At 40.3% G+C, this 18,658-nt stretch overlaps 3 protein-coding genes across 6 annotated transcripts in view; 1 reads left to right on the top strand and 2 right to left on the bottom strand.

The window, feature by feature from the left end:
* The window catches only part of LOC102308422 (RING finger protein 212B), a 6,805-nt gene extending 5,940 nt beyond the window's left edge, over nucleotides 1-865 (top strand). For all 4 annotated transcript variants that reach the window (XM_042225461.1, XM_042225460.1, XM_042225459.1 and 1 more), the window contains 3 exons: nucleotides 286-337; nucleotides 471-501; nucleotides 621-865. In XM_042225461.1, the coding sequence (XP_042081395.1) occupies nucleotides 286-337; nucleotides 471-501; nucleotides 621-684 (147 nt within the window). In that variant the 3' untranslated portion in view covers nucleotides 685-865. The remainder of the gene's footprint in view (nucleotides 1-285; nucleotides 338-470; nucleotides 502-620) is intronic.
* A 152-nt stretch (nucleotides 866-1,017) lies between these two features.
* Nucleotides 1,018-5,909, bottom strand: homeza (homeobox and leucine zipper encoding a). The gene is made up of 2 exons (XM_014337223.2): nucleotides 5,511-5,909; nucleotides 1,018-4,318 (listed from the first exon to the last, which is right to left on the bottom strand). Exon 2 carries the CDS (start codon nucleotides 4,289-4,291, stop codon nucleotides 2,339-2,341), a length of 1,953 nt encoding a protein of 650 aa, XP_014192709.1. The 5' UTR covers nucleotides 4,292-4,318; nucleotides 5,511-5,909; the 3' UTR covers nucleotides 1,018-2,338.
* A 1,298-nt stretch (nucleotides 5,910-7,207) lies between these two features.
* Nucleotides 7,208-11,607, bottom strand: dhrs1 (dehydrogenase/reductase (SDR family) member 1). Its single transcript, XM_005933656.3, has 9 exons — nucleotides 11,442-11,607; nucleotides 10,717-10,869; nucleotides 10,371-10,514; nucleotides 10,165-10,244; nucleotides 9,052-9,184; nucleotides 8,816-8,959; nucleotides 8,656-8,725; nucleotides 8,365-8,445; nucleotides 7,208-7,810 (listed from the first exon to the last, which is right to left on the bottom strand). Exons 2-9 carry the CDS (start codon nucleotides 10,864-10,866, stop codon nucleotides 7,674-7,676), a joined length of 939 nt encoding a protein of 312 aa, XP_005933718.1. The 5' UTR covers nucleotides 10,867-10,869; nucleotides 11,442-11,607; the 3' UTR covers nucleotides 7,208-7,673.
* Nucleotides 11,608-18,658: the final 7,051 nt, after the last annotated feature.

The following is an 18,658-nucleotide window of genomic DNA, read 5'->3' as shown; positions in this document are numbered from 1 at the left end:
CCTGTAAACATATAAGTCTGTCTATGGACCTGTACGCAATTGTTGAAGTGGCTGAGTTGCTGATAAAATAAGGGAATGGTGTTTTCCTTCATGGTACCTCCATGATAAAAAAACGAGCTTCCTTGAGATATAAAACCTGAAAGTTTTTTTCACTCATTACCAAAAATCAGCTTTAACAAGTACATCAAGTATTTTGCTATTAAAACTACTGAAGGTTCCATTTAGAATGTTGAAGTTACAAAATTAAAAACCAAAGGAAACTTTCTTGTGCCTGTGTTTTGTCAGACTCCTGGATCAGCTGCTTCAGTTTCCAGCCATAGTTCTCTTCATGAATACAGTAAGTGTGGCTGCAAACACACTCTTTTAGCTCTGCCATGGATGCTGTGATCAAACTGGAAAATGTGCTGTATCAAATTGGATACTGTGCGCCTCCAATCCCCAATCAAAATCTTTCTCTTTGTTTTAAAAAGGAACACCTACATCATTAAGCACACCTACCAGGTGAGGGAAAAGTTACCTGGCAGCTACTTACAAATTCTAACTTTTATCAAACATTGTAGCAGATTTATAAAAGCTTTTGATATTTTCACGTTACTGAGTCACTTCATTTTCATCCCCAGAACCCAGACTCCTGGTCTTTTACAGTTCATAAGTGGATTATCAGTTCAGTCACCTAGGCACTGATTAAATGTCTATTTACACCCCTGGATGCGTTCATTAGTTGAGATTTGTGCATTAGGACTATGAAATTGTTGTGTGGTTTTGCCCTGATAACAAAAAGGTGTGTATAAATTGTTTTACTTTTAATGGAAGTTGATATTACTATGTTGTTCTGTTAAGAAATTAAACTGACAACTTAGTTGGAGTCATCGTAATCTTTCTGCAAGTACACTGCTGATGCATTAATTTTACGTGGTTCACACTCACAACAAAACTTAACATGGATTAAAAATAAATAGTCAGATATATTCATAGAGTACATTGAACAACAACAACAAAAAACTTTGCACACAGTTATAAAGGTCAATGCTTTACTGGTTTCCAGTGACACAAATGTGCAAATAAGAAGTTTTCCAACAAGGGGGGGAAAAAAAAAAAAAGAAGAGAACATCAACCAAGGAGGACACTACATGTTATGAACATTTCCCCAAAGTATGACACATTAGCTTTTTCCTGACTAACAGGATGACAAAACAAAGTGATGCACACTGCTTCGTAACATTTCCAGCCTTTGTCCAGGCATTTCTAAGAAACTAAACGGACTCTGTTTAAAGCCCACTTCATTCTTGGTATGTCAACTAAAACATTTTTCATCTCTCAAACACAGCCATGAAGGAAATAACTAATAAATACATAAACTGATAAGACAATTTGATAATGCTTGGGTTATGAATCATAATGTTATCTGAAAAACAAAACTTCTTTGGATTACACAGTACTGTTTTTGTCTATATTATAAACCTGAAAGTTAACTACTAAGACAGAATAGGGGTGGAACCAAAGAAAAAAAAAACAAAAAACCCAAAACTGAATCAATGAGTGGGTTGGTGTTTGTATGCCATTGATGTGTCTGCTGCTTCTTAGTACTGTTGACTGTTACTGTCACAAAGGTGCACTTGTATGCAAGCTATTTATTTACTAAGAATTACAGCAGAGAGACTAAGGATATTGAGGAATGTGTTTCATAAATACGCTGTAGCTATTAAATTTAGCTGTATTTTCTGTAACTTAAAAAGAAAAGTGAGGAGTTTAAAAGTATCAAGAACAACACTGTACAATTAGGAATTTATGTTCTGTGAAATAATTGGATTTAATTAACATAACGGCAGCAGGATCATAAACCAAAGTGCAAGACATCAATTTAAAGTGTGCATGTCCAGTGTGCTTTTCATGATGAGGACTTGTTGGCTATAAAGGAATGGTTACACACAGTGATCAGTCAACAAATTTGTCAATGTAGACATTTTATGGAGCAGTAGGTTGTTTGCTACAGTCAGGTACCAAATGTACAACCAATTTAAATTATAAAACTACATAATATACTAGAAATTCTGTAGTGATATCTAAACAAAAATAATAAGCTCAAAAAATAAAGCAAACCAGTGTACAAGTTGCTGCGCTATTTACAGTAATGTAGGCAGCACAATGGTATTTCAAGTCCAAATATATTAGGGAAAGCAGGGAATGCAGCACATATAAAACACAAACCTCACTTTGGGCTTGTAGTGGGAAGACTGAATGTTACAAACCTGCTCAGTTAAAGCAATATTAACCAAAGTAATATTTATGCTTCATGGTGCAAATTATTTGAAGAGCACCTCAACTTGTAGAAATGTTATTAAGTAACAACAATAGATTCCTGCTCAGTTTCCCCAACGTCCTGAGCTGCAAACCAATCCCGCACCTGCTGGTAGCTCATTCTCGATTTCTTGCATAGAGAATCAAGGTCTTTTTCATGTAGTGTGCCATTTGAAAGGTAATAGTTAACCAACGGCTGGATATCTGGGGAATCTGCACTCCTTCCATTTGCTTGAGATTTTCGTTTACGGCTACCCCCGGGCCGAGAGGATGTTCCACTTCCATTTGTTAAACCGCAGCTGCTTTGCTGGGAAGCCAGCTCTGCCAAGAACTGATCACGGACCCCCTTTACCCAGCGCAGCTGGCCATTTTTGACAGCATAGCGTGTGTCCCCAAACCACTGAATAACATCTGCCCGCGGCAAACCAGTAAGCTTAACAAGTTCAGTGTAGTCTTCACTCTTAGGCCATTGGCAACGCAAGAAATGCTGCTTTAACACATCCAACTGCTCCTTGGTCTTTCTTGGTCGCCCAGCAGGAGTGAGGGCAGGGGATGTAGATGTGGAGGGACTGGTTTTGGCTGACTGGCCTAGCTTCTTTGATGTGGTGATTTTGTTTGAAAATGGTTTGTTAGGTGAGACAGACAATGGTGGGCTGTCTGAGGGGGAAGAATAAGGAGAGTATTTGGATATACTTAATGGTTCCAGGGGAACATCTGGCTCAATCTTGCAAGTCTTTGTCAACTGTAAGGGTCGTTCATCACACTGTTCCTCATCTTTGAAAGTGTCTCCTTCCCCTGAAAGATCCTCAATAACATCGTGCCCTTGTGCCTCAAGAACCCTTTCCCCAAATGCCTCCAGGCTATTTGACAAAAAGGTCTGGAAGAAGTGTGAATTTCTAATCCCATTGCTACGTGCTGGCTCATGGCCTTTCGCCCCATTCAGCTGACGAGACTTTTGAGTAATAAGTGGAAGAGGCTGAGACTGTTGATCATGTTTACTTCCCACAGCAGCTTGCTGAGAAAAGTTCTGGGCTGCTGCCAGGCTTCCTCGACCGACGCGCAGCTGGTAACGACTGTCACTGAACCATTTACGTATGTCGTTACGGCTCAGCCCCGTTTCTTCCTGCAAGCGTCTAAGCTCTGCCTCTGCAGGCCAGTTCTCTCTTAGAAAACTTTTGCGAAGGGCAGCAAGCTGAGCTTTAGACTTTTTGTAGCGTCCATGGCGGTGCTGTCGTGGAGAAGAGTCCGAAAGGTCAAAGGAAACATCGGCTGCTGGCGTGTCTGCTGGTGGGTGGTAGAAGTACGAATCCTGAGGCGGTGGGAGGGTTGAGCTGAAACACGGTGTGCTGGATTTGGCTGGCTTGTATGAATCTAGTGACTCACACTTTGGGCCGTTTGTCTGAGGTGGGTAGTTAGAAAGAGCACTCTCCTCTTCTTCACTATCCTTGTCTTCAATTACCAATTCCTCATAACTTGTGTTGTTTTTCATTTTGTCTTCCTCATTTGTTTCAATTGAGTCATCACAAAGCTCCGGCACTGCCAGCTTTCGCCGTGTCTCTTCAATTTCTTCCGAGGACCAGCTAATTCCATATTTAATTCTCTGCACCATAAACCACACTTTAACTTTGTCCAGTGGCAAGGCACAGACCCGGGCTAGAGCGCTAACCTCCCGAGACGACGGGTAGGGAAATAAGTTGAAGGCTTTGACCAGCTCTGGGATGGTGTCGAGTTCACGGGTCTGATCAGACTGTGTCCATACCAGTTTCAGTCCCTCTGACACTAGAGGCAGGCACACAACAGAGTTGTGGTTGGTGGTGAAACTAGCCACCCCACTTGTGTTGCTTTCAGCTGAGCAGGGAGAGTCACGCAAATCCTTGGATGAGCATTTGGATTCAAGGTTTTCTTCACATTCTGTCTTTACTTTTTCTTCTAGCATCTCCTTCATGTCCAAAGGTAGTCCATGTCTGCCGTTATGTTCAGTGTATGTAGCCATCTGGGCTATCAAAATGTGTGCTTTCACCTAGAAAAGAATCAGAAACCATAATTTAGTATTGTGCTTTTCCCAGCTGCCAAACTGTTTAGACTAAAGACAAGATCATCGCAAAAGGAAGGCCTACGTCCTCTCAAGAGTACAGACTCAGATGTTTTAAGATCGCCATGTTCTCATTCATTCTCAAAGTCAATTATGGGACAGCTGCCACCCCCACCCTGCTCTCCTTATTCTGAACTCTCAATGAAACTAGTGGTACACTCTATCCAGACTGGGTCTCCCCTCCCCCAGAGTGTGATGGCTGACTTTTGTTTTGTATGAGTGGGGGGACTGGCCGCAAAGGGTGGGGGCAGAATGAGCAATCCATCACAGTCTGCTTTCTCGCCCCTTCCCACTCAGGCTTTGTTCCACTTCCAAGTTCTCAGTTCGAAGAGATAAGTGTAGCCTCTTCACAAAGGCAGCCACCAAAACATTTGCATCGTCGTACTCGAGTCTAAGTCCAGACACACTATTAACAATCAAATATTCCTAGTTAAAGTAGTTCTAAGGTGATTAATACCATTATTAGCAAATTGCTTTTAAGCAACAGGTGTTGCTTCCAACTATTCACAAAAGCTTCTATTACATACATGAAACAGTGATTCAGTATAAGTGCTAGACCACTGTTTGACATTTTGTCCCACTGCAGTCTTTATTCAATTATATCAATCAGGGGTAGAGACACCTCACAACGTACAGTTTCATAATATGAAGGCTACTCTTAATTTGGAAGGCTCTAATCTTTATTTGGAAGAGCAATAGTTGCGCATTTAGTTGCGAGGTTACGCCACTGCCGGCGATTAGGTCGCCTGAACCACAAAAGAAATGCTGAAGTGTAACACAAACATTAGCTAACAATTATGAAATCACTGAATTACTCATTGGTGGTAGACTAAACCCACGGGGATGAGATCATGTGGCGACCCCCACAATCTTTTTTTTTTAAATATATATTTCATGTCTTACTCATCCCCCTACCCGCTAAACCGTTGGGAGTTTAGACACCATGTTTTTGTTTTCGCGGAAGAAAAAGCTCCAAAAGTTCAAAAATGTTGACCGTGTCAGCTACAATAGCAGTCCAGCGTCTCCCCCCTCTTTATGGCGTACTAACTAAAACGCTTCACACTGCACAGGCGCACTTCGTCGTCAGACACGCTTCAGTGAAACATAAAAATAAACTTACCAAAAAATGCCAAACAAGCCCTTTTTTTTATTCCCGAGGTCCGTTTGAGCGAAAGGAAAAGCGAAGAAAATCAGATTTCCCCCCTGGCACCTCGCTTTATATGGCCGAAGTTTAAAGGCAGAGCTGGGAAACGATACCGTCCGTCCGTTTGTTTGACCCTTGTCTTATTTATCAAGCACCTCGACGGATTACGGTCAGGATACAAAGATCCGAGGCGACCAAGTTTGTCGCGTTTTCTAGGAGTTCAGTCGTCGGCTAATTCCTGCCGAAGACGGCACAAAGCTCCAATCCGTGAGACTCTCAATCCGAGCCGCCGTTATTTCGTGCCACTCGGTCCTCCCGTTGTTGCTTTTGTTCTTTAACTGTGAAGTGGTTCCCCTGTCCGGCCAGATCGAGGCGAGGCGGAGCTGAGGACCAGGAAGACCAGAAGGCCCAACTGACTCTCCAACAGTGACGGCGGGGTGTGGGTGTGCCAGTCCATGAAAAGCAGGCCTTGGATTGGAGGGAGGAAGCGCCTGTATAATATATCACTAACAGTAGGCTAAACAGTTTCACGTCAACCACCCATCAGAGCTCCCCTCCGCCCTCCCGCTGTCCTAAGCGGCCGACAAAAATTTGATGTGATTTCCGACTACAGTCATGTTGGTAAATTTGATCATTTGGTCATCCATCAACTGTCCCCGCCTGACTTGGAGTACTTCTCGTCAGCATCTTTTTTTGTTTGTTTTCTCTTCCAGGAACTCCCGTTAGGAACCGGCTCTTTGATCCTGGTTTTACAAACTATTTAGGATCCTTACCTTTGGCCATCTGTGGGTTTACAAGTTAATGAAACACAGAGAAATGAAGTAGAACAGTTCACTGAATATTTAATATTTAGTAAACACAACAACTCGCATTGCACAGACTTGATTTCGGTATATATATTTTTAAAGTGGCTCTGTGTGAACTTGCAAACTAACAACAGAAGTAAGGGTTTATCTTACTGATGTACACCTGTTTGAAGTTCTTGAGTTCATGGTCTACACTTATCTCTGAACAGCTGTCACGTTTCACACCTCTCATGTTTTGTGACTTCACCTTGTAACACTGTTGTGTTAATAAAGTCTGTCCACAGATGAAATTCACAGAAACACTGTTCAACATTCTCAAAACCATCTTTGTGATACTTGCAACTGCAGACAAGTTGGAAGTACACAGCTCTGTGGTATCAGTCCTTGCTTAGGGAAGTCCTGCTGTGAAATCTCAAGCTGTGCATTTCTAGGCATCATGAGCACAGGATGGATCTGACTGTGAAATTTAGGGAGATTGTTTGTTCTTTGGCTAATGACGAGTCAATCACATTTTAAAAACTAGCTTGTCCTGCTCTGTGATTCTACTGGGGACCATGAGAGTGTTGACATAGGCACAGAAATAATGGCTGTATTACCATAGAATATCACAGGAGGTCTTGTTTTTCTACATGTAACAGTTGCCCCCTCTTGGTTATTAGAAAGAAAGGCATTTCCACATTGGCTTCACTTGTCAGACCTGGAAGCATGAATATTATAAAAGATGGGCATAACTGCTAGATCGGACAAGTAAAGCCAAGATAACTTAAGCCGTCATTCTTTTAAATGTCTGCAAAGTAAAAAATCTTCAATTTAGATTTTTTTCAATTTTGATATTTTGAAAAAACAAAACAAAACAAATAAACAGCAACAGGTTAGCACTCATTTATTTAACTGGTTGTTATTTAGCCAGCCAGGTGCAGTATTAGCAGTACTGTGTGTCCAGGATACGTAATACAGTTTTTATAAAATGCAAAAATAAGTGCAAAATACACTTTTGTGTTTCTGAAATATCATTCGTAGCTTCGTAATATATAAGAAAACCATAATATGTAGTTATAATAAGACATTCAGGTTTTCACATTGTGTCTTCATCTGAGGAAAATTATACAGGGACATCCTTTGTGTTTACTTCATTTACCTCCACCACCACAGAATCACAGTCATTAAGTACTTACACAGGGGTGTGTGTTTGTGTGTGTGCACATATGTAAAATGATAAACATTCCTTTAAAAAAAAGTGCTCATCTTAAGTCTTTCGTCACCCTTCAACTGTTAGTAAACAAAATGGCGACTGTAGACAACACTGCCATTAGAGAGTTTATGTAGGAAATCTTTAGAACCGGCTGAATGCCAGGGTCATCACGAAGCGTGGCACACGTACGAATGAGGGCACGGCAACCGACAGCCAGGACAGGTACGGGACCTGGGACAGGAGGTATTTAATCGAAGTGTAATCAGCTACACTTCGACCTGTGGGTAAGCAGACAATAAGTTCAGAGTACGGTTCTTAACAAACTTTATTAGACCACCAATATTTAAAAGTCTGTCTAAAACTTGCTTAAAACAAATAAATTATAGTATCTATTAAGAAAATAACAAAATAATTCACGTGTTTATTCCCAAATTTGAGCCGCTACACTGGGTTTCTCTGAGAAATGAATCAAGCATAACATTCAACCACTAAAACTAATTTTCCGGTTTAAGGATGTTAGTAAATAACTGTAATTTGGCCTGTTAATCAAAAAATAATAATGTGCTTTACATTTTTTTCTGATTTTTGTAAAACAGTACACTTGAAAGTTAATGGACAACAACAATAATTATATTTTAGCATTACAAATATAATTTCGATTAAAGAGCTTGTGCACACTGGTGGATTGACCATACATTCAAAATTATTTTGCTTATTACCAGTACTGATATGTTAGAGCAACTGGGACATAAAGCTTGCGTAATAGATTTGTTAAGCGCCAAGTAGTGAAGTTTAAGATATTCAAATCTTAAAAAAGAAATCACAAATTTACCATCGACATCTTTTATTCCATAGCGTCTAGCCAGATCAGAAGTCATGAGTATTTTCCCAGTCAGTGACATCAGATTTTTATCTGTCGAGCAAAAAGGAAATCAAAATATGGTTTCTTTGCGTGCACTTAAAAAAGCATTTTCAAAATACTCTTGAGAATTCCTCAGCATTTAAGGTATCTGTTTCTTAGAAACAATAACTCCCAGAAAGACATTTTAATGTCCATCAGGGGGGTGTTGGTGTCTATTTAACAGTCTCACTGTGAGGTGAGCACCAATTTCTGAAGTTGTACCTTTTGCCATGTTAACAATGCACTTCCCGCTCAGTTCTGTGGTTTCTCCATCAGCAAAAACGTTTTTAAACTGTTGGGGAGAAAAAAAGCAAAAATCACAATTTTAGCTTACAATTGAAGCAGCAACCAGAAAAAGGAGTTTTCATTACAGGGAATCTACCTTAGCGTGGTCACCTAACGGTGACTCTTTCGCCAGTATCAACTGAGACACCAGTTCTGTTTTTACTGCTCCTGGCCACAGGCTGACAGAAGCTACACCTCTGCGGCGTAGCTCGATAGCCATGTCTGATGCCAGTCTGTCGCACTGGAAACAAACCACAAAAAATAAAGGCCTTTAAAACAATCAGAAAGTAATATCAGTAACACATGTTATACTTGATCAAGAAGACAACTTACAGCAGCTTTACCAACACCATATGGCACATTGAAGAGGTACCGCATCCCTCCAAAAGAAGAAATGGTCACTATCAAACCCCGACCTTGAGCCACCATCAACCGGGCTGCGTAAACTGAGAAAAAATAGTGCCCCCTGCCAGATGTCGAAAAACTTAAGTAAGTCATATAATATTTCTACCATTTACTTTATTTCAAAACATTTCTAGGTTGGATTGTGTGCATCATGTGATCTCCTGCTGAATTTGTAAGTTTGCTCACTTCCAAAGAGTTGAACAGTATGGTAGTGGATCATGTAGTGGATCATCTCAAAAGACACCAAGAACACCAATGGTAACACACTATGCTGTAATGAATTGAAATCTGCCCTTCTCAAGAATGCACATGAACAGGCCCTTAATGAGTCGAATAAAGCTTGGAGGAAGTACTGTAGTCAGATGAAACCAAAACTTAAGGTCTCGTTGTGTTTGGAGGAAGAAATATAAGGAATATGACCCAAAGAGATGGTGACCAATGGTCAAAAACACAGAGGTGGAAACATTATGTTTTGAGGCTGTTTTTCTGCTAAACATGCAACACAATTTCACTGCAATGAGGGGCCAATGGACACGACCGTGGACTGTAAAATCCTGAATGAGAACCTCCTTCCCTCAGACAGAACACTGGAGATGGGTCATGAAGGGTCTTCCAGCATGACAATGATCCAAATACCACCAAGCCAACAAAGGAGCGGCTAAATAAGAAGCTCATTAAGGTCATGTAGTGGCTTAGCTAGTCGCCAGATCTCTGAGCTGAAGCTCTGAGTTGCCAAACAGAAGTCATTTATGTAAAGAGAAGTGGGCCACAATCCCTCCTGAGATGCATGTATACCTGGTGATTGCCTACAAGAAACATCCTACTGCTGTGCTTGCCAACGAGGATATCTCCACCAAGTACTCAAGTTTTGTTTGAGGATCAAATACTTATTTCATTTAATGACCTGCAAATATTATTAATAATATTAATATATAACTTTTTTTTCTAGCATCTGTGTATTGGCCAGTTGTTACATGATAGGATGCCGTTTGCTCACAATGAGTGAGTTATCTCATGATTAAACACCCAAGCACACAGTACCTGAGGCCTGCGTTGTTGATGGAATCCCAAATAGAAGGCTCAGTTTCCCAGAACTTCTTACCCATGTTCTCAAAGATATCCTGAAACAATACCATGTGTATTGTTAAAGTAAAGCACATATGTCATTTCATTCACACAGATTTACTCCATATTAGGTGCTTCTGAAATAATTCTACCAGGAAATGATAAAGCATTAGTGATCCAACCTGTACTCCAGAATAGGCATTATTAACCAGTATATCCAGTCTGCCGTTGTGTTCCTGTCTAATTCGCTCAAAAAGTCCTTGAATGTCGGTCTCCTTTGAGGAATCGCAGATAACTGGTACACAGTTCCCACCCCTTTCCGTCACCTGTGTCAACAGTGAAGAAATAATAACATAGCAGAACGAGCCAACACTTTAGCTGCAACACTGATATGGGACATGAGGAGAGGATCTGCTTTACTTCGGAACTTACTCCACTAATCACAAATGAAAGCCACGATGCAATAAGCTGCATTTAAAAATGCCTCCCTGTCTAATTATTAGAAGACTCCAAGTGTTAAAAGCCAACCTGTGCAGCAGTTTGCTTCAGAGTCTTCTCCTGGCGTCCTGTGATGTAGACTGTGGCTCCTGCTTCAGACAGCTGGAGAGCTATTCCTCTGCCAATGCCCCGGGAGGCACCAGTTACTACGCATACCCAGCCAGACAGGGACATCTTCATTGTCTGGAGGAGCAGTAATAACACCATATACAATCAGCAGTGAGATCCATTACACCATGTGAGCAAAATACCCAACATGAAGGGTTACATGTGATCAAAAGTCAGCTGGAACTTTAAAAGGCGTTGCAACATGATTGCATAATAGAACCATTGTCCAGAGTTTATCTGGAAGTAAGAGCAGTGACATCATTCCTTACATGAGTGTTTTAGGTCCAGTCAGTGTTACACAGCATTTTGCATAAGAAGTTTACAACCAACACTGATGATCATAATAGATAATCACTCTGATATATCTGCAATAAGTTAAAAGACTATTTACACAAGGATTACATGAACTTTACCCTGATAGCACAATAAAAATCTAACAACGAAGCTGATGTTGATTTTACCAGAGGAAAGTTCAACACGATGTCAAAGCGCTTCTAGCTGACGTGCATTAACATTATATGTAACGCGCTCGCTGTCACGCTATCTCAAATCATAATGAGTGTCAGTCCTGTGCAGTTATTTAGCAGGGCACATAGTTAAAAAATAAATAAAAATAAATAAATAATAAATAAACCGAAGCCGCTCACCTGTACAAAATGATACCGTCCAACACAGCACGCGCAGGATCTGGTTTGTCAGGTCTCAATAACAACAGGACAAGGAAATGTATGAGCGATAGTACCGCAGCTCGTCGGCACTGCTTTTTTATGTTACCGTAGAGACTCAACTCTGCAATAACCAGAGTCAGTCTACTGTAATATCGCGAGAAGATGACAGACGAAAAAACGAATGCAAGAGGATTCACTGGTACTAACTTCCGCCTTCGTTCGAATAGCATCGTCCAGGTTCCCCAGAATACCCTCGCCGCGCACTACTTTAGTATATTTAGTACATATGACGGGACAGTACGTAAAATATTTGTCATATTAGTGTTTTGATATGCCAAGGAGAGTGCAATATTAGGTCTGCAATTTTTAAAAACTCCATGAGCCTATCTGATTATTGTGATGAGCAACAACACTCACAAAACACGACTTATGACGATATACATACAACAAAACACATAAATAGAGTCAAACTCACAGAAACTCATACCCACATAGGAGATGGAATAAAGAAAGAATAAATTAAGTTGTTGAATTTTATGCAGATCCTTCACGATTTAATTCTGTTCATGATAGAAACATGAAATTCTTTTGTTCAAATTACAAGTTAGGCTCTTGTAAATGTAACAGTCACCCATTTAGGCCTCTGGTCGCTTCTCTGGGAAGAACCTGTATCAGTGAACCACATCGATGGAAGCAATAACCTCAAACGATGTTTGTCTCTTTCACAGATGCAGTTTTGCAGATTTCTTTTACTTTGGTGTGAATGTTCATATCCGTTTATCTCTGCCGTGCTGTACTGCTGCAGATTCCATTCCATTCATTTTCAGATACTTACAATAATCCTATAAGTAATCAAAGTAATCCGTACTTTGATCCATACTTTGATTTATTTTGTTAGTTTTGAACGTGTTGACTAAGACACAGATTATGTTATCTTCCACCTCACACAGAGACAGCTCACTAGTGGTTTTTTTGGTTTATCTGGTTTACCACTCTAGATCAGTGTGCTGGAGAAGTCCCTCAGTGGTTAGACTCACAAGAGCTAGAATGATTCATACTAATGTTTAATTTTGTTTTCTCTTGATAATTCAGTTTACGTGTTTGCTGTTAAGTCATCGACAATGGAAGTTTGCCTTTACCTTCCATGCTATGATGGAAGTTCACAAAAGTTAGCTTCAAGACACGTTGCAAGGAAAGGAGTTTTCTGCAGGAAATGCTGCTGGTAGCTGTAAATAACTAAGGTAACACTTAAAACTGCATATCTGAAACATAAAAAGGCCACGCTGCAGCTCACTCTAGCGCCATTGTGGTCAGATAATAGATTTGTAGATTTCAGGTTTAGTTGGTGTCACACAGTGGAAATTTGTATTTATCTTGTATATTGTTTTTATTCTGATTTTTAGTGTTTATTTATGAGTGTTTTATTTGCATGGTTTTATTCTGTTTCTATTGCATGGTTTTTAGTGTTTTATGTGACATGGTTTTTATCCACTGTGGACTGGCTGCACATGGGACAAATTAGCTGATAGGGACCACCTGCTGAGGCAGGGGTGTGTCCAGAGGTGGCCTATCAGCTGTGTAAAGACCTTTTAAAAACAGGCTAGCTGAGCACTGAAGGAGAGAGGCCCCAGACTGGAAGGTTAATGCGAGATGGCCAGTGTGATGCGGCGACCAAGTCCTGACCTCATGGAACGGCAACAGTAAGAGACAACGCGTGTGATTGGCAGCAGGGCAGAGGTTTACCTCTGCCTGCATTTGTGAGTAGGGTCTCTACTGTTGTTTACTGGGTGCAGCTGGATTGGGAGAGGGTCACCATGGCCATGAGCCAGGGCCGCTTCTGGGACCATTGTTCTGGCCCCTATTTGTTATGTTGCAGGACACCGACGCAAGGGGAGCTGTGGCGGTGGTCACATCATGGATTCGGGTGCAGAACGCAAGCCGGGCTGGGAAGTGATGGGCCAGCGGAAGGACAAGAAGATGGGTGGCTCTTTCTTGTCTGCTGAAGACGGGGCTGGCGTGGACTCTGCTCTAAAGGAGGAATTCCTGGCCTGCTGATGGACCCATAATGAACATGTGGCCTAATTATAGCAGGGGGGGTTTTAGTGAATGTAGAAAATGGTAGTTTTACGGGTTTTAGAATTGTTTTTAGTAGAGAGCAAACATTTTATTACATACATTTTAAGGGTGTTTTTATTTGTGCTCCCTGGCCTAGTAATAAACTGTTTCTGATCAGACCTGCTTCCTCTCTGTGCCCGTGGTATCTGACTCGCTTGCTCCCCCTTGTATTTTAAAGAATCTTTCTTTTTAGCGTGACATTCTGGCGCGACCGCTTTAGTGTTTGCCGCGCGCTACAGTTGGTGACAGTTTACTTGATGATAGATCAGACAGGGTGAATGTTCTTACTGCACAACACCACACCATGGCGCCCTCGTCTCCTAAAACTTACACCATCCAATTTCTGAGTTGACAAAGCTAAAAGATATTCTGAACAGCGGTATTGTTAGCACAAATATATTCAAATAGAAACGAGTGCTCATAAATCAAAACTGTGTCATTAAAGGACTTTTGCTCTCGAAATTGTTTGTGTCCTTTTAAAAGGAGAAATATTGGTGTCTGTGTACAATTGATTGTCAGCCTCATTGAGATGATATTAATTTGTTATCAAATCATGGTAATCATCTCTGTAGTTGCTGCTCTTTTCATGAGCCAGCATTTTTCAGCTTTCTTTATGTCTTTTACTTAAACTTTCCTTGGTGTTGATTCCAGTGTACGTATAAACTCACAAGCTTTCAGAGTTCGTATACGTTCTCATTTCTGCATCACCAAATACATTTACAGTAGCTAAACTGTAAAAAGATCTCTCTGGATTGGTTTTTAATTTCAAAGTTGTTTTTTGGACTAGATGACACTGTTTGCACTTAGTTTCTGAATGTTTGCTAAGTGTTGTCAGTTCACTTAAAATGACCTTGGTTAAAACAGATCTAGTAAATCATTGTCAGAACCTGTCAGTTCCCAGCATATCTTCACCAAGAACCAGTTATTTTCAGTTAATAGTTTGTAGTAAAAAGAGCAACATCGTCACAAACCCTATCAATAACACTTTACACTTTGTAGTATTATGGAATATTTTCTCATGTTGAACTGGGTTACTTTTATCAAACTGTTTGCAGCGTTGCCAAAATTCTAATTACTTGTAGAGTCTTTGTTTATTTCACATTGCAGCTTCTGAAATATGCACAGCAGGTAAGTACTTATTGAACATGTCAGCAATTGTGTAAGTAAATATATTTCTAAAAGTCCTCTTGACATGAAATTCTCACCAGATGTTGGTAACAGCCCATCCAATCCACACATGCAAATTAATCAAAGAATAGATGTTCATGAATTAAGTTTTGTGTAATAGTGAGAAATGACACAGGAACAAAAGTATTGAACGCACTTATTGAAATTAACTTTGTACAAGGTTGTCTTTGTTGGTGACAGCTTGAAGACGCCTCCCGCATATAGACTAGTGGCATGCTTTGCTCAGGTGTGATTTTTGTCCATTCTTCCTCACAGTCGTGAAATCCTGAAGTTGTGTGGGTCCCTCCTACAAACTCTGAGCTTGACTTCTTTTCAAACCCATCTGGCATACCTTTTCATCATGACCTTCAGACTGCCCACTGGAATCATCAGGGGCATCATTAAAAACTTGCCATCCAACGAGAATGGGGAAAACATTCGGTTGAACTCTGTATTTCCCAAATACTCACAGAGTTTCCTACAGAAACACAAGTTTTCTCTTTTCATTGCAAACATGGTTGTACAGCATATCATCCTGAACTCACTCGCACAGGTCGACATGGTCACAAGTTACGTCTACAGTTTGACCTTTGCTCTTTTTGTCACTTGGTAGTGGGGCATGAACCCAGTGATTCTTGATTACTGGCATTATTACAAAAGCTGAGCGGAAGAGATAACCGAACTCAGACTGGAAGTTGTATTTAATCAGCCAAACTATTCTCATCAGTGGGCCGTGCTTTGATAGTGCCTCAGGGCAAATGTCACAAGCTTCTATTGTCTTCCATTCCTCATTCTACGTGTGCATTTAGGAGAAAATCCTGATAGATGTCTACATTGCAGAAATTAATCCTAATAAACTGCAAACCTGCCACATTTGGTATGATGTTTGAGTTTAATTCTTCCCTCAGTGTTCTTTCTGTTCCCTTGTGCCAAGTCTCCTGTATTAAGTTCATCCATTATTTAGTTGTTGCACCTTCTGCTTTATTTCTAAAAGAGTTAGCCTTCCCTTTGATTTGCTTTTAGTGTTTGCTTCCCTTGTCTCGTCGTCTGTATATATAGTTGCTGTCTCCCCTTGTTTAGATCATTTTAGTGAGTCTCCAAGTTTTAGGTTTCCCTTTTTGTGTTGCTCGCCTAAATAAACAGCTTGTTTTCAGTTCAATGCTGTCAGTTTTCATGCTTCTGCTTTTGGATCCTCAGAGTGGTCAGTTGGATCTACTGACCTTAGAAGCTGAACCTTTGGGATTAGTTGTTCAGCTTCCAGGCCTCTCTTATGTGGATCCAGCTCTCACTTTGGATTTGGGAGAGAGACATCCTCTCTACTTTTAAATTTAGCCATAAAACTTTCCTTTTTGATAAAGGACTGGATCAGGTGACCCTGAATTCTCCCTTAGTTACACTGCGATAGGCCTAGGCTGCTGGGAGATTCCCACATTGCACTGTTTGTTCTTCACTCACCTTTTTCTACTTTCTATGTTTTTACACACCAATCTGCATTTAATTATTAGTCATTATTAATCCCGGACTCTTTTCCATAGTGCATCTTGTTCTGTCTTCCACCCCTCACCTCATATGATGTTGGGGTTTTCTGTTTTCTTTGTATTAAATTAAATTAAATTAAATTAAATTACATTAAATTAAATTAAATTAAATTAAATTAAATTAAATTAAATTAAACATGTTAATATGAAGACGAACTCCCAGTCTAGTGCTTTCAGCGATGACAGATGTGAGAGTGAGTGTCTTGTTTTTATTTAAAGAAGATTTCTCAGTGTCTGATCTACACGATGCATGTTTGTGAAAGTGAATCATGGCATGAACAAAGGTTATTTCTGAGTTGCTGATCTTCACCATAAAGCAGCGGTCCCCAAACCCCGGGCCACGGGCCGGTGCCGGTCCGTGTGTCGTTTGGTACCGGGCCGCGAGAGTTGAAGCTCGGGTGTGAAGTTTAGCGGTTTTAAGGGTTCTTATCATTAACTCGGTTTCCCTGGGTCTTTTCCTGTGTTTTAGTTGTGTGTCTTATTTTGAAAGAAATATTTATGCGTTACCATAGTGACCAGAGAGCATTAAAGGACATTTAAGAAGTACGCTGCCAATAAAGTTACACAATTACACAATGAATTCGCGTTTATTATTATATTTACAAAATACACAGTTTTTGTCTTGGTCGTATCATTTTATTTTTTTGTATTTATCCGCGACACCTTAAAGGCCGGTCTGTGAAAATATCATCTGACATTAAATTGGTCCGTGGCCCAAAAAAGGTTGGGGACCGCTGCCGTAAAGGGTTATAGAAGCATCTCGTAGGACTTGGGTCACTTAAGACTTACCCAATCCAGAGGAAAGTGAAGTATGCTGACTCTTCTGTGGTCATTTTTTAAAATTTAGGCATTTTACCTTTGAGGGAGGGAAGTATGTTAAACTCTGGGATGAGCAGATTTATCTGGGTTTAATCTTCACTGCACGTTTTGGTCAGAAGTGCATTATGGCACAAAAACACAAGACTCCTGAAAACTTCACACTTTAGCATTTTTGATTCTCATCAGGCTGGAAAAGGTCACAAGGTTAACACATTTGGACTACACCAATATACAGTCAGGTTGCACAGATAATAGAGGAAGTTTTTTCAAACTTCCTTGTCAACCACTTCCTAAGAAAGACTAGGGAGTCAACCACTCCTGGGGAGTCAACCACTCCTAGGTAGTCAACTAATACCCAGGATTTTTGGGGGGTAAGTGGTTGACCAAGAACGTTCACTCAAACTGTAAGGAGTGTTGCAGTTCAGGAGGTCACAAACATTCATTATCAACGGCAGGCCATTTGGAAATATAGCAACATTTTCATAACAAAAATGTCAGCACATTTTGTATCTCAATATAAGAGGAAGCGAGTCTTGCACCTTACATAACACATGTTGTTTTTCTACCAAGGAAAGGTCAAATAGTCACAGTCAGGTTAATGTTTTGGATTGACCCAGTCATTTGGTTCACCTTAATCCATGAAATGTTGGTGATGAACCTGATGCATAGTTCATATGAAGAATCCCACCAACATACGCAGGAACAGAGTCAGTTTCTCCAAGAGGTCATCTGCCTGTGCAGTTCAATAAAGATCAAGTCAGAAGACTGTTAGAACAATGTCTTGTGGAGGGATGAGAGCAAAATCTGACTTTTAACTTCAAATGAGTTTAGAGAAAGGAAAGCATTTCATTCCAGCATTACGGTGCCAGGTTAGGCTGGATGTTGTTATTGATGGAACAATAAATCCTGCATTCCACCACAAATGTAATTTTAAAAAATCACATCATCTGTCATTTCAGCATAGACCAGAGACACACCTCAATGCTTCACCCTGCACCTTCACCGTGTTGGTGGTCATAAAAGTAGCTCCAACTGAACCTACAGGCGTTTCTGCTTTAGAAACAAATGCGTAAAATCCATTACACAGAATCTTGTTTTGTTTTGTTTTTTTGAAAGGCCAAGTCAACGTCCTGAACTTCCAATTCAAATGTTGGGGAAGGATCTGAAAGCGACCAGTTCATATGAGGAAACCGAGCCCAGAGTTACACTTAAATGTGTAATTGCAGAAACACATGAACGAGAGGAGCCAGTTTGCAGCGCTAATCTCGGAAAAGCTAAATGTGTCTGATTGCAAAAGCTCCCTGACAAGACAGGGTGGAAAAAAATAAAAAAATATCATTTTAATTATGTTTGCAAAAGCAAAAATAAAGCAAAGGTTCCCCTATTTTCTTTACTTGCACATATGCATTACTCATTTCCTCAAACAAAGATGATGACGTTTGTATGTTTATCTATTTAGGTTTAATAAGTTTATCTTTTATCTTCGGGAGGGGGGGTTGTAAGCTAAGAGTGGAAATTGAGAAAAATCCAAAGCAATTCACAGACTTTGAGGCACTG

The sequence above is a fragment of the Haplochromis burtoni genome, unplaced genomic scaffold, assembly GCF_018398535.1.
Source record: "Haplochromis burtoni strain Fernald_Lab_line unplaced genomic scaffold, NCSU_Asbu1 Contig_172, whole genome shotgun sequence".
Taxonomy (NCBI): Eukaryota; Metazoa; Chordata; class Actinopteri; order Cichliformes; family Cichlidae; genus Haplochromis; species Haplochromis burtoni.
Note: the sequence above shows the minus strand (reverse complement) of the source record. Positions and strands in the feature narration are given on the sequence as shown.